Source organism: Mustela nigripes, chromosome 2 (assembly GCF_022355385.1).
Source record: "Mustela nigripes isolate SB6536 chromosome 2, MUSNIG.SB6536, whole genome shotgun sequence".
Lineage (NCBI taxonomy): Eukaryota > Metazoa > Chordata > Mammalia > Carnivora > Mustelidae > Mustela > Mustela nigripes.
Window position 1 is genome coordinate 109,232,812 of NC_081558.1, and position 16,351 is coordinate 109,249,162.

The following is a 16,351-nucleotide window of genomic DNA, read 5'->3' on the forward strand; positions in this document are numbered from 1 at the left end:
TGCCTGGGACACTTAATACCATGGAAACCTAGAATATTACTTAGCGTCCCTGAGCCTCAGCTCCTTCACTTGCACCGGACGGAGATTATCCCTACCCTTCCCATTTCATAAGTTATTTAAAGGCTCAAGTGAGATCAAGTGTATGAAAATCTTTTATTTAAAAACAAGACAAAAGACACTCCAAGTCCAGTTTGGAATTTACGGAATTTGTAGGCCTTGGACAGGTCAAACTCACAAAAGCAAAGGATAAAAATGTTAAGAGTGGAACCCCTCAAAACTAGTATAAGTATTGCACGCGATAACACACTCTAAATTATCTAGTTGGGATGCATGAATACTTGACTTTTGAATGGATCGAGCAAAATCAGTTATGCAGAGAAAATCTCCCCCAAACATTGAGAGTTTCGAAAATAAAATCTGAGTTAATGCCCTGGGTTTTCAGACTTGGCATCTTCTACTCCCTCTTTTACCCCTAATTTCAGATCAAGTTGTTTTGTGCCCATGTTGAGTGGATTATGTAAATTACTAAGGAACTAAAGGATTTGGGAGCCCAACAGAGCCTTTTACCAAATCCATGGATAAGAAGAACATGGTACAATCTGTGAGGGGTTTGTCAGAGAATATGCTGACGGGTAGGATGGTAGATGTGGCTTATTTCCACTAAAGAACCTCACAGAAAGCTATCTCAGTGGCCCCTGGCCACCATCCATGAACACATATTGTTGATGACTTTGGCTGCTTTTTGAGAATTCAAAATGATCTGCCTTCTCTCATTTGTAAGGGAACTGATACTAAGCCAAGAGTCTTAAAAGTCCCCAAAATACATTTTGTTTTTGTTTTTGTCCATTTAAAAATAAATCACTGCTTCCATGACACTTGTGAGATCTAAAAAAGTCGCCTCAACAACTTGGACCTCAATTTTTTTTTAATTGGTTAAAATATTTTTGTTTTTTTTTTTTTATGTGAAGATCAGATAAGACAAATAAAGTATTCTGCAATTTGTAAATCACTGTCAAGTTATAAAGAGGTGATATTTTATTACTAAAGCAGTGAATTTTAGAGCTAAAAGAAACCTAAAAAGATGAGTTAATCCAATCATTCATTTTACAGATGGAGTTTATGGAAGTGCATCTTTAGCAAAAGGCCCCAAATCCCCAAGCATATACAGGAGTAAGGAGTGGGGTCACCAGTGAACCTTAGGGAAGCAAACCAAAGACATTGACAACTGTTCCAGAACTCAGCACAGAGGCCAGCTAGCCCAGAACTGCCCAAAAGTGATGACATCAACAGAAAACATTTTCTAAGCACTGGGATATGTCAGGCACATACAATACTGTCTACGTGCATCATCTCTTTGAAACTCCACAGCAATCCGAACAGTTAGATTCAATAACTGCCCAGTTTACAGATGAGCAAACTGAGGTGCGGAAAAAGTTGAATAGCATGCCCATCAGCATACAGCTAGTAAGCGAGGGGCCCGGTGTCTGGACCCTATGGTGACCCTGTTCCCCAACATACTAGGTTATCCCTAGAGCTTGACTTGGTTTAGATGATGCAACCAAGGAGGGCTCTTCCTGATGAAGCCCTAGAGGGCATGAGAGTGAGCTTGAGATAAAAAAACAAAAGGTAGCAACACCTGACTTTAATAGCTGACTCTGAGCTGTCACAACAAGAAGGGTGAGGGGGTGGGGAGCCTCTTGGGAAAGAATGTTTGGAGTACAGAATGTCATAACAGCAGTAAAATCACTTAGTGAGTTCATCCTTCTAATAAAAAGTTCTTTGCCACATTCCCTGATACTTCGGGTAACATAGTCATTGAGATGCATGGGGGGGGGGATAGTGAGGGAGGGAACAGATAAGCCTGGAGAACTCACCAGAGACCCTGCCCCACCCCCCACAACTGGCTGCTGCCCTCACTCAGCATCTATGTGACAAGGGCAACTGGGGATTTGCTACCTGCCAGGGGATCCTTGAAGCTCAGACATACATAGCTTTGAGGGCTCCAGCAGAGCTTGCTGGGCTGCTCTTGGTCTGTGCATCCAAGGCAAACCATTTCATTAGCCTATCCCCCCTAATTACACACAGAAGGTGAAGACCAGATGCAGACACCCACTCTGTGGTCACCACATTATTCAAAGGACCACATCTTCCTGATCAAGGTAAAACATAAAATTTGGAGTACACAGTAGGGAGGTAAAGTTTCGAGTACACAGTAGGGAGGTCTACCAGAACTGCAGATCCAGAGCCACTCCCACCACATTCCCTTTTCTAATTCAGGTGGATATAGCATTTCCAAGTCAGGAGCAGACCATCTCTACAAAACATTAAAAAAGAAAGAAAGGAAGCAAGCCGAGGGGGTTCTTCCAGAGGCAGAACTACTGAAAAAGAATACCAACATGAAGAATGGAAAAGAAATCCAAAATGATAAAACGGGGGTTCCATAAGAAAGAAAACGGCAGTAACATAAGAAAACCCCTCCTAGCTAAATTAAAAACTGAACTCTTCCTATCAAATAAATACACTGAATGATGAGTGGAAATGCTGGGGTGGGTAGGGACCTAAGCCCAGGTGCAAGGCGGGGAAACCACAGACTCCTACAAATAAGGCTGGCAGATCCAACGAAGAGAAGTTCATAAACTTGGATGGGGAGGAGGGAACAGACTGGGATCAGATTTCTCACTTGCAATGCTAAATGATACTATAGTGACAGTATAGAAATCTTCACAGAATACTGATAAGGAAATTTGACCCTCGAATTCTATCTGCAGCCAAACTTTTACTTAAATGTAAAGGCAAAAATAAATCATTTTCAGATATATAAAAACTCAGGAGCTAGGTCATTCATGTAGGCTTCCCTCCCCAAAAAAATTACTTGATAAAGTACTAATGGCAGGGAAAAAAATAAAAAAGAATCAGGATATGAATTCAAGAAAGAGAAACAGCAAACAAGACACTGCCATAAACAAGTAAAAGTTATAAGTTATTAATAACGTGGTGATACAATTTAATGTGAGAAATGATCCCTTCAAAACAGGCTGAGTTATGATGTTTAAAATATTAGAGCATGTTCTCCAAATTATATTACTAACCGTTTGGATGCACCAGGAAGAACGCTCAAACCTCACATGGTGTAGAGATCCTAATTTTAATTTGACAGAGAAACATGATGGAAAATACTTGATCTATACTGTTTGCTTCATTTACATTAAGAGACAAAGCAGATTTTAAAAAATATATAACTAGGCATATTAGAGCTTTGAAGAAACTACCAGGATTATTGATGGGAGAAACAAGGACCAACTGCAGTTCCTTCACTTGCCTCCAGGCAAAGAACATTTTCTGAAATATGCAAATAGGGTCAATTACTCCCCATTCAGAAGCTCAAGAGCTAGAGCAAACCTGACCTCCTTGGTTACCCTGACCTACAGCATTACTGACCACAGCCCATCTCCCTGGAGGGCTCTTGCCTGGCTATTCCTCAAGACCTTCCCTGCAGAAAGCATATGGATGCCCTAGGTCACTAGAAGGTGGTGGGGGCCATGGTAATTGGGTTGATAAGTGTGAAAGAGCGTGTGCGTGTGTGTGTGTGTGTGTGTGTGTGTGTGTGTACACACTCGACTCCTGATCCCCAGGAACAGGTTTACCTCTTTAAAATAGGTCCTTAAGAAAAAGGCAGAGAAAACTATGACATTCCATGAAAAAGGTTCAAATTGCTAAATGAAATACTAAAATACACCCTCGGGGCTCTAGGCCTGCTACTTTCAAAGAAGCGCTTTTAAGTCCAGACACCAAAAATCTCTCTCCTGGCTCATCGGGACACCCAATGAGATGATGATGCGGAGAGAAAAGCAAACAGAAAACCTTTGAAATTTACTTGTAGAAAGTCCTACTAACCAAAACCCAAGCACCTCCAGGTCCCACTAAATACACACTGGCCTCCCAGCACAGACCAAAGAGGAGAGTGCTGTGAAGCTACTGCTGTTGCTGGGGTCACAAACAACCCTACAAACCAACAAGGGCTTGCTAACCCGAGGCCCAGGAAACACGGGAAAGGGTCAGGAAGCACCTCAATCACTCCTTCAGTCTGTTCTCAAGGATCGAAATACTCCTGTCCTCTCACTGTGCAGAAAGGATAAGCACTTCCGAGTGCCGAGTGGATTAGAGCTTGTGACCATTTCTGGTTTGTTCTAGCAGGACTGGACATTGCCTCTCCTCTTCACCATTACTGCCTGGATCTTCTTTTTGACCCGGCCCCCCGCTTCCTCAGTGCACTCTCAGGCAGCAGAAGGAAGGATCTCTACGATAGGGCATGTCAAAGCCATATAAAGCAAGCCCTACTGCCTATTTCTGTGGGTGCATTGAAGAAGGTAGCCATGGCCGTGGGCCTGAGTCCTCTGGGTCTACAAGTAAACATCTGTCATTCCACACCCATGACCATGAGAAGACGAGACCGAGAGTCACGAGACACAGAATCCAGTGCCAGCCACGCTAATACCAGGGGAGACTTTAAAATTATTACTGATATAAGCGGATAACTGATGGTAAGCCACCATCCACCATGTACATAAATGAGCTCTGAAAATGTTTTCCTAAGAAGAGAAATGAGTTGGCCTTAAACTTTTAAAGACAGACTAAGACAAGACCATAAATGATTTCAGAGATTTTCCTTCTCCCTTCTCTTTTCAATTAACCCTGGGCATTGGCCCAAGTTCAGTACATAGCTCACATTACACTGTTCTCCCTCGGGCCTCAAAAAAGTCACCTCATTCAGCAGACTTAATGATCAGCTTCTTGAGGCAGACTTCACTTATCCCTCAATGGCCCAACGGTCACTCTGCAGGTGTGCCATTGGCTCGAAGAAGGTAGGAAGAAAATCACTGGGAAGAAGTCACAAAGAAATAAATTTCACTTCCATAAGAGAAAGAAGTTCTTAACACAGGGAGTAACCGGTGACAGGCATCACAGTCTGTTTTCTAAGGTGGAGGGGCTGGAGCAACAGCACCAAATGGGGTCTTGGTCATCCTGCCAGGATGAGTGGAAAGGGGGAGATGAAAACCCAAAGATACACATCCCTGGAGAGGCAGCAAGTAAAGGCAAGCCAGAGGACGGGCTCACAGAGAGAGGCAGTGAGGAGCCATCAACTAGAAAGGCAAGCACAGATGTTAGGAAAAGTGGCCATTAAGCACCGGGCACCTGAACTCAAAGCCATTGGGTATCAGGAGACAAGTCCCTGAGAGCTCAAGGAAGTGTGCCAGACAACTCAGAGCTCTCTGCACGGGGTTTCCCACAAGTGCAACAGGTTATGCCTGATGGGCTGCTGAAAGCACCACATGGCACCCAACAACAGATCTGGGGATGTCACCCTTATAACTACAATATTAACAAACATCTGCAATAAACTGTCAACGATTTCAGAATCAAGGGCAAAATCCACAGTCTGGAATGCAGGCAGGCCCATCACACTGCTTGGTGCTTTCCTTCAATACGTCTATTTTTCTTACTTTATTGCTGAAAGATCTATTCCCCTGCATCTAAAAATTAAGGTCCTACCCGTCCATCAAAGTGCAGGGCAATGGCAACTGTTTCTAAAAATCCTTGTAGCTCTCCAGCCAGTTAATTTACTTCCCCCACCCTCTACCACAACTAAGGACTTAGACTGTGTTTCTGATCACAGCATGGTAACTAAGGTGTAATTTATGACAGAACACCTTTGTTTAAAAGCTGCGTCTGTGTGCATCTCCCAAACTTGGTTCAGAGGCATCGTATGGGATCCAGCATATCCTTATCTTCCAAAATCATGTCACCTGCAACAGTCACCCATAAACATTTTATTCAACTGGGAAAAAGAATAAGGAGATCCAAAAAAAGAAAGGGACTTAAATGATGAGCTCTAATTTCCTTGTAAACCTGAAATCCTGTGAGACACTCTCCCCCTGTGAAACTAGTCTAAGTGATACCACAGACCTGCCCATCAGCTGTGAAATAAGAACCAACAACTAACTATGGCATCAGATCAGAACAATACTATACAGTCCCAAGGTCAAGACTCAGGGCCCTAGAACCATGACACCAACATCTGAGGCCACAATCCCTAGCGTATGGACCTGACTTACAAAAGTTATTCAATTCATGATGAAGGAAGGAAGAACAAATGAACAAAAGAAGGGTCCACTCCACTGGCGCTCCGAACCTCACAGGTACTGAGGTCAAACAGATCCCGACAGAAAAGAAAAGATAAAGCCCTCATTTGATTTCCAAGATTCATTTTTTTTTTTCCTCAAAAAAAAAAAAAAAAATTATCAAAGTAAGAATTACTGACACTAAATATTTGCCTTTTGCTAAATAAATAAAATAAAATAAAAGTGCCTAGCAGGTATCGAAAATTCAGGGCACCAAGCACAACCCCAGCAGTGCCTGTAATCCCCTGGTCTGAAACTCAGAGCCTTACAGGCTGGGGGAGGACTAAAGCAAAACCGTGTGCAATGTGCAAGGCCTTCTGATGGAACCGGAAGGACAAACCCAGAAATCAAGATTCCTCAAACACAGGTATGGATTAGAGGATGCCCACCTCCTTTGGTCTCAGTTTCCCCATTTGTGAATACAGGGAATTAATTCATTTCGCAAGTCCTCAAAGAGGCTGTAACTCACGGCTGGTGCCAGGGGACTGACTACCTGATCCCTAAGGTCCTTTTCAGCGCTGAAAATCTTATAATTCTTATAGCCAGACTTAGTAGACATTCTTTTGATGCTGACCTGAAAATCTGGCTGGAAACATAAATAGATCTCTACATAAAAACACCCATTTACCAGCTATAATTTGGACTTGGCAACACAAGGTTTCACCATGGCTGAGAGGAAAAAGTGCAAAATCTTCTCTGGTGATTATACTACTTTGGGCTTTATTACAGTTCAGATTCCAAAGTGGTTCAAATATGGCCAGGGCAGGGCCAAGTCACTATCACTCTCACACAAGGGAAGGGTGTGCCTGTTTTCTTTTGAACTTGCACGATTTTCCATATATTCAAGAATAACATGCCTCTCCTACCAGATTTGTCCTTTCCCATTTGGCAAACTCGATTTTATGTTTTTCCTTCCTTGTATTTTACAAAAACCATAAGCCAACTTGTCAACCAGATTTTTATTTCCTTCCTTTGAAAAAGCAAAGTCATGGGGGCACCTGGGCAGCTCAGTTGCTTACGTGTCTACCTCTGGCTCAAGTCATGATCCCAGAGTCCTGGGATTGAGTCCTGCATCCGGCTCCTTGCTTAGTTGGGAGTCGGCTTCTCCCTCTCCCCCTGCCTCCTCCCCGCTGCTCATGCTCTGTCTCTACCTCTCACTCTCTTTATAAAATAAATAAATAAAATCTTTTTAAAAAATTAAAAAAATAAATAAAAAACAAATCATGGTTTTAGTATTGTTATCAGGATGCAGTCCACACAGGAAAAGAATATTTGTAATATTTATGAAAGCCCATGTTTGAATTTTTCTTAATTAAACCTTTTGGGAAAGCCTTATGATTACTGCTGTTGTTATATTTATATAGTAACAGTTAAAACATCAAAATACCCGTACAACCATTATAACTTGGCAATTTCAAATCCATCTGTATTTCACCTAGCTACTAGAGGTAGACAGTTACCTTACTTTTAATTATAAGAAAAATTGGACTTAGTGTGACCTGTTCAAAACCATGTAACTAGAGGGGCCCCAGGGTGGCGCAGTCATTTAAATATACAGACATTTGGTTTCTGCTAGATCCTGATCTCAGAGTCATGAGATCAAGCCCCATGTGGGGCTCCGAGCTCAGCACAGAATCTGCTTGAGATTCTCTCTTTCCCTCTCCCTCTGCCCTTGCTCCCTGTGTGCTCTCTCTCTCTCTTGTGCCCTCTCTAAAATTAGTTAATACATTTTAAAAACAAAACAAAACAAAACAAAACCCACATAACTAGATTACGTTGTTCAACTAGCAATCAAACACAAGTCTTCTGTCACAAGGTCAAACAAGCTTTTTAGAACTCAAGATTTAAAATGCAAGAAAGCAGTTTCCATAATATTCTAAGAGACCAAATAGACAAAATGAAGTTTTTAATTATGTAAATTCAATAATATGCAAAGAATAGCCCAGGACAAAATAAGAGCAGAAGTATATAAAAGACAAATGTAGGAGGCTTTTTTTTAATTGTTAAAAAAAATGACTAAAAATAAGAAAAAATGATTGTGTTATTTCTATTTGCTAAATAAATGTAGACCAAATAATAGAATCAACCTGCATGTGCTCAACAATTATCAACTCATAACTAATCTTTCTTTCACCTATTTTCTCACTCATCAGCTCCCTACTCTTATTATTTTGAAGACCATACCTGATACCATTAATTTCCTCTCCCCAAATATCTTTGATGTTTCTCTGAAAGACAAGGGCTGTTTTTTTTTCTATGTATCTATAGTAACATTCTCACCTGTAAAACACAACAATAATTCTATAACTTTGTTACTTAGTTTTCCTTCCTGATACGAACAGCATTTGGATGCCAAGTGGTGGCATATGGTCACAAGTGACTCTATGCAATCACAGACTGACTATTCCTACCAGTGCTTCTGATTCCAGCCCCACGTTACTTGCAATCAGCAGTCTCTAGAGCACACCACTTGTACATAATCAATACATACTCTAATGTGCATCCTTGACCTCACTCAGTAAAGAATACCCCAAGAAGGTTTGCTGGAGCTTTTGCTAGAATGATGCCGCTGACCAATTAAGTGACCACAGTGACCAACCAGAGCCTTTGAAGATCACTCTTACTCACGCAGAATGCAATGTTTGTGGATAGAGAAATGAGGCAATAAAAAAGCATGGCTGGGTCCCCAGGATAACAGGAAAATGTGGAATTCTCAAGTGGCATTTCTAAAAAATGGCTTTGAGTTTCAGAACAAAATTAGTAGGTAAAAGGATTTCTGGGGCTTTCGAATGCAAGCCAGCTGAGTTCTGAGAAGCTTCAGCCAGGGAGGTGGCATTAAAGGACCTGAGCTTTCTTGAGTTGCAAAGCTCTCTTCAGGCTCTGAATAAATGTTCATCCACCATGGAAATAATCACTGAATTCACCAACTTCCAAGCATGGCTCATTGATATGACTTCAACCATACATCTTACCTGTGCCCTGAAAGCACCTTCGTCAAGGGGTGGTGGAGGAGGGAAGTTTCCGGGGCTGGACGGAAGAGCACCAGGATCATCTAGAGGTGGAGGCGGGGGTGGAAGAAAGTCACCTACAGAAAGGACATGAACACAGGAAGTGAATATACAGGCAATCACACAGGACTCTTGAAAATCACACATTTGTTCAAGTTGACCGCACGGACATAGACCTTTTTGTCTCTTCAAGCAATTATCCCCCATGATAGCTCTTTGCAGTTTCATCAGTAGCCTTACTTTTGAGAAGAACGAGGACCAGATCTGATACTTAGAAGTGACATAAAAGCTAGTCGAGAGGGGGCAGGAATGTTTAGCCAGAACAGAGAAGGTGCTTGGGGTTGTGAGGGCAGTGGCTGAGGGGTGTAAGACTTTCACAGTCAAGCAAAGGAGGAAAAAAATGTGTACACAAATGAAGATAATACAAGATAAAATATATTGAGATGGAGAAACAAACTCTTCTGGAATCTAAGATAAAGGAAAGTTTATGTCGAGGTGGAGGGACCAAAGAAGGCTTATACTGGAGCATTACAATGGCCCCTGAACATCATGATACGGACAACAAGTCTGCTTAGCAGAAAGACAGGGGAACAAAGGCATAGATTAAAACATCCAGGGCCTAGAGAATAAGGAGCAAGTTATTAAGAGAGCATAAATATGGGAATGTAAAATAATACTAGTAGGTAATAAAAATAAGTGCGGTGACCAAAAAAACCAAACCAAACCAAACCAAAACAACAACAACAAAAAAAACAACTTTCAAGTGTGTTCATGTCTAGTAAGTAGTTTGAATTGTATCATGCATGCAGTAGGGATCCAACAAGGACTTCTGAGAAGAAAGAAACCTGCTTGCAATACGACTTACTAAAGACTAATCTAAAAGTCCATGTAGGGCCGTTCAGGAGAAATTAAAATAAGTAACTTCATTGAAATCTACAGACAATCCAGGCAGGATGTTATGAGGGGTCAGCATATCAAGAAACCTCAACACCACTGGCCAACCAGAACAGCATACCGACATTATGTTGTCGTAAGAGAACGCCTAACCTCTAAGATCTGAGGTATATATATAAACCCAAGAGCTCTGTGGCTTCATGACATGGAATTTTTTAAAAATACTTTGCAAGAAATCCTATTAGGAAAAGGAAATGTCCATTAAAAAAAATTATTGATTTGACTTTCCTTCAAAAAATAATATTTAATAATAATAATAGATAATATTTATACACGAGTCGCCTGTCTCTGCATTTCAGATGCTCAACACTTACTGGTAAGGCTGCGAGTTCCTTCACCCAATGATTTGCTTTTGGACAGTACCAAAATATCACAATTTAAGCCTTAATAAAAAAGACTCTAAAGCACTGGAATGAGAGTGGATTCAATATTCTGATATACCTTGGGGATGGTTCACTTGGGCTCTATTTGCCCTACAAATAACAGACTTAGCATTGGAAGAGTAGCTGTCCAATCTAGCTCCCCATTATATTCAGACTCCCAAGCAGTCAAACACACTATGTTTAGAATACTGTGCTTTTTGGACTCTCACTATGCACCAGTCACTGCTAAGATTTTCAAAGGCTACCTCTTAGTCCTCCATCCCTCCGTACTGATGGTTCTCAAATTCTGGAGGTCATCGGGACCTCAGAAAGCTTTGGTTAAACACAGATGGCTATGTCCCACCCACCGAGCTCCTGATTCTGTAGGTCTAGAGTGACATCTGAGAGTGTGCATTTCTAATAAATGCCCAGAGGATCCTGATGGTACTCGTCCTGAGACCATACTTTGAGAGCCACTCCATTTAAGCCAATTATTACATTATTCCTATTTTAGACCCCACAGGATTAGAAAGGTTAAAAGACTTGTGTCATATAGAAACATTTCTGTTTCTCTTAACTTTCTAGATGTGCACATCTGGAGATGCTTTGTCCATGTGCCTATTGGGGTCATAAACTTTCAGTAACACTACCCAGTAGTTCTGAACACTGGCTACTTACTAGAATCACCAAGAAAGCTTATCTAAAAATGCCCTTGCCCAAATACCAGCTCACATCCATCCAATCAGTATCTTGGGGATGGGGAAAAGGGGGTAGAGAGGAGATGTCAGGTCCCACTCCTCCCTTAAAACCCAGATGAGACTAATGTGCAGTCTGAATTGAGAAACTAACTTGGCCTTCCTTTGGCCAAACACTGCACTAAAAAGTAATAATAATTATATATATGTATATATATATACATATATGTAATAATTATAGATAGATAGATAGATAGATAGATAGATTTAATACCTGTAAATAACAAGAATTGTCACCAAGTTCTTTTCTGCCTTGAAAAGTCAGAACCTATGAGAAGAATGCTCACAATGAGATCTTCAGTGATCAGCAAAGAAGGTCTATGCTGATGGAGACTGATGCAACCAAATTCTAGTGCGCGGCCTAATTTTCTGGTTCAAATGTTCTATCCGGACCTTCTTCTATCTATGCCTTCTTCATAACTAATTTAAACTTCTGAGCGCCGTCTTATACTTTAGCACCATTTATTATATCACAGAGAACTGTTGGAACATTAAACCGGATCAAAACTGAATGGAATCTTGGAGATCATATCATAAAGGTAGAAACAGAGGCCCATGAAAGCCACATGAACAGTCCAAGTTCTCAGCAAATTAGTCTTAGAATAAAAACTACAACTGCTTGCGTCTGTAGCCCCTTCTACCTACAGTCAATCCTTGGAAAAAATAGGCTGGCATTCCACAGGTCAACTGACACACAGATTTTGTACCGCAGAGTCCTGTAAACGTGTTTTCTCTTCCTTATGTTTTCCTTAACATGTTCTCTTCCCTCGCTTACTTCATCATAAGAGTACAGTATATGATATATATAACATACAAAATACATGCAACCAAGTGTTCGTTTATTGGCCAAGAATCCAAAGGATTAACAGTAGCTTTTAGCAGTCAGTGTTCATGGAGAGTTGGAAGACATGTGGATTGTCAAACGCAGGGGGTCAGAGCCCTTCATTCCTGTGTCAGTCAAGGGTCAACTGCATATCCTTCCCGACTCTATTTCTACCTCAAAAATTGAATATATAGTGAGGCATAGGTTGTCGACAATCCTGGGAAGGTGAAAAGGAACAGAAAAGGAAGACGGAACGTATTCTTAAAAGAAATAACTTGAAAACAACAAAAATCTAGACTGCTAATTCTAGGTGAAGATTAGATTAAGATTTTAAAACAGTGATACGTTCATAATAATTATCACATAATTTTCAGTTTTTCAAGCTCGACCATCATAGGCCTCTTCCTTCATTCCTTGGAGTGGAGCTCACATTTTAAAACAGTGTGGAGGAGCAGGCAAATGCCTAAGAAACAGACACACACATGATAAAGGATAGAAAATGGGTCCTTTGGAGGGAAACAACCAGCTGAGATAGTTGGAATGAAAAGCTCTTAATAATTATCTTAAATCAGACTAAGAACTATTTCAAGAACTCTGATTTATGGTTCACCATTTTAACAGGCAATTAAGCAAAAGAAAATGCTTCTAAGTTGCAGGAAAAATAAGACTGCAGGAGAGAGAAAGCAAATTTACATGTTTAAAGAAGATGGTAAAATGGAAAGAACAAAACAACAAAGTGTGTGTGTGTGTGTGTGTGTGTGTGTGTGTGTGTCTGTGTGTATCTTTGTGTGTCTTTGTGTCTCTGTGTCTGTGTTGGTGGGGGAGGGATCATTTCCACTCTTGCAGACTTCTTCCAACAATGAGGGAGCATCTGGCTTTGAAGCTCAGGTGGTGACCCTCCAGAAACACATCCGCAAGGAATCAGCTGCAGGACCTTGCAAATAGCAATGCTAAGCTACAGACCTTCACCTTAGTGCATGGCCTATCCTCCTCTCTGCTTGCAAGGGGTAATCCAAATGGAATTTTCAGACCCTGTGAATTACAGGGGCATGGAATAAATCAAGCAAGCAAGCCAAAACTGAACACACCATGAGGCTACTGAACAGTGCAGGGATACCTAAAATCTAAGATGGAAATATTTAGTTTCAGAAGAAGAAGAGTAGGGTGCTGGGGTAGCTCAGTCAGTTAAGCTGGTGCCTTTGGCTCAGGTTGTGATCCCAGGCTCCTGCGATTGAGCCCCACATTGGGCTCCCTGCTCAGTGGGGAGCCTGCTGTTCCCTCTGCCTGCTGCTATCCCTGTTTGTGCTCTCCCTCTGTCAAATGGATAAATAAAATCTTAAAAAAAAAAAAAAAAAACCCACAAAACAAAGAGGGTAGTCCCAACCATATGCCTACAGACCTGGTGTCCTCCTTACCCCTTTCCTAGCCATCCAAAGCCTATCCACATACAAAATACATGTATCCCTCACTTGCCAGGCAAAGAGTTAACTCAAGTTACACAGCTAGTGAAATATGGAGCTGGAAATGGATGGTCTCTCTGCATGGCAGAGAAGCTAGAAGTATCTCACTTAATTTGCTCTGTATTATCCCAAAGAATTCAGCTAATATTCAACAGATTTTTACTTTGTGCCAGAGGTAGCACTATGAGGCAGCTAAAGGGTGAGTCGTGCAAAAGTGTATGTCTCTGACTCTCAAAGACCACTTTATGCCAACTCACTGCCACTGCCACAAAATAATGCTATGCAATGCATAGCATTAACCTGAGAAGCAAGCAAGGCAAATCTGCCAAGAACCCAGGTATGCATCCTTTCTTCGGCCATCCTTCCTAGTCTAGGGGTTAGAAGGCAGGAGCACGAAGAAGCTTATACAGCTACCTGCTAGGAACTGGGTTATCAGCCACAGTAGGTGCTCTAGCGACATGGCTTGGGCACCTACGAAAGGCATCTATCGACCTGAATGCAGAGCTCACTTCTCCCTTCATCAAATCAAGGCCAACATGAGAGGGGGGAAAAGAGCAAGAATTTACTAGCAAAGAAGGTGATAAATTACTAATTGTATGTGATGATAGTGAAAAAACACAAGGGAATAATTAAACTCAGATCATCAGTGAAGTCTGAATTAATTTACTATAGTTAAAAAACAACAACGGAAAAAGCATCATTCTTTTTCTTCTTCCAGCATCCGTGTACACCTGCTCGCATACATGGGGATTCACACAGCAGCCCCGTGTGCCCCACGTAGGGGTCTATCACAGCACCTCTAATACCTGGTTGCACTTAGGTATTTGTGGTCATTCTCTCCTACTTAGAACGGCAAGGAGAGCCCACTTACAGTTTCTTTCTAGCTCCACATCCTAGGATAAGATTTGGGCCATGGTACACTCTCAGTAAATAGATTAGCTGAATAACTGACATACACAGAAAGCCATTTCATTGTTCAATTGATGTTTAAAAAAAAAATGGCCTGATGCCTTACATAGTGTTTAAATGTCAATGTACAAATGGCCAAGGGTATTAAGAAAAAACACAGACTCAGACTCAGCAGATATGGGATAAGGCCTGAGACTCTGCATGTCTAACATCCTCGCCAGGAGCTGAGGCCGTAGGCCCATGTGCGCCACAGGGAGGAGCATGGCTTTCTTTAGGGGCCTTCCAGTTGACCGCTGTTGGTTCTCCAGCTTTCTTATGTGGCTACTTTCTGGTTGTTTAAGGAAATAAACATTAAGGTATAAATAAAGAAAATCACTTACAGGCTTCTCAAGTTAAGTATTTAAATTATAAGTATATAACAGATTGGGTTGGAACACACATACATGTACACGTACACACACACACACACACAAAATGTCGTTACAGTGACCAAATCATAAGCAATTACAGTGACCAAATCATAAGCTTCCAGGAAAAAGCTATCTATTTCTGTTTATAGTCCCTAATAGAGGACAGAAATATGTTCAGAAGAAAATCACACAAGATCCCAAGCCTAGAACTTGAAATGCAAACCCCAGCTCTACCTTTTACTCCAGAAAAGGCCATACTACCATCTCAGGCTCGGCCTCCCTCACCTATGAAATGAGGATGACCATATCTACTTCCCTGTCACCCTCCAGATCCAAACAGTTTAAACAGAGACTCTGAACCTTTTTGACCACCACCCAGAGTAAAGAAATACCCTTTTATATCATGATGCAATACGACCACTCGGCCCTATCTAAGTACATGCATATCTGAAACGAGGGTTTCACGAAGCCGTACTTCCCACATGCTACACACACTGCAATTTCTATTAGATGTATTTATTTACAAACTGCTGGTTATTCATGGAGTAACCATCACTACAGTGACTGTGACCCAGAACTCAACTCCCACCCAAAACATCAGGACGCAAATCGGAATGTGACTTGTACCACGGCTACATACCCCGGGGGCCATTCTTGCTGCTTTCCACACAGGCACAAGGGGACAACTGAGTCTGAAGCTGCCTCCTCAAGAGACCAACTCGGAGAAGGCAAAGATCTCTGAAAAGACTGAAGAGATTGAGAGGAAGACAAAGCAAAGGCGACAGGAGTGGCCGTTTCCATGGATGACAGAGCAGCATCACCCTTGTAGCGTCCTCTTCAGAGATGAGAGGCAACTTATTACAGAACAAAGCAACTAAAGACCCATTACAATTCCACCCTCAACGTCATCTTCACTTTATAGTAAACACACTTGCCACCCAGGAAATTACACCAGAAAACACACAGAGCGAAATATTTTTTTAAATGACACATTCGCAGGGCGCCTGGCTGGCTCAGTCTGTAGAGAGGCGGGTGACTCCGGATCTCGGGGTCGCAAGTTTGAGTTTCACGTTGGGTGTAGAGTTTGCTTAAAACAGTGAAGTGTTCATGGTTTAGGACAGCATGTATAATGGTATCATTTGCATGAAAATATATATGCCTGTGTTGTCATGGATTATCTTGTAAATGGATTCCTAAGAAATTGCTAACAGCAAGTTGCCTCTACGAAGAAGTTGAATTTTATCACTAGGAACAAGAGTGGAAAAGAAACTTACTCTTCGTGATACAAAATTCTCAACTGCCATTATTTTACCCATTTACTTTTTTTTTTAATTCCAGTACAGTTAATGGACAATATTATATTAGCTTCAGGTGTGCATTACAGGGATCGGGCAATTCACACATTAATCAGAACTCTTAATCCCCATCACCTGTTTCACCCACTCCCCACCACCACCTCCCTTCTGGTAACCATCAGTTTGTTCTCTACAT

General features: G+C 41.5%; 1 protein-coding gene across 12 annotated transcripts in view; it reads right to left on the bottom strand.

Annotated features, from left to right (window-relative positions):
- The window catches only part of LPP (LIM domain containing preferred translocation partner in lipoma), a 662,033-nt gene that overhangs the window by 366,011 nt on the left and 279,671 nt on the right, over nt 1-16,351 (bottom strand). For all 12 annotated transcript variants that reach the window (XM_059391302.1, XM_059391292.1, XM_059391291.1 and 9 more), the window contains one exon: nt 9,152-9,264. In XM_059391302.1, the coding sequence (XP_059247285.1) occupies nt 9,152-9,264 (113 nt within the window). The remainder of the gene's footprint in view (nt 1-9,151; nt 9,265-16,351) is intronic.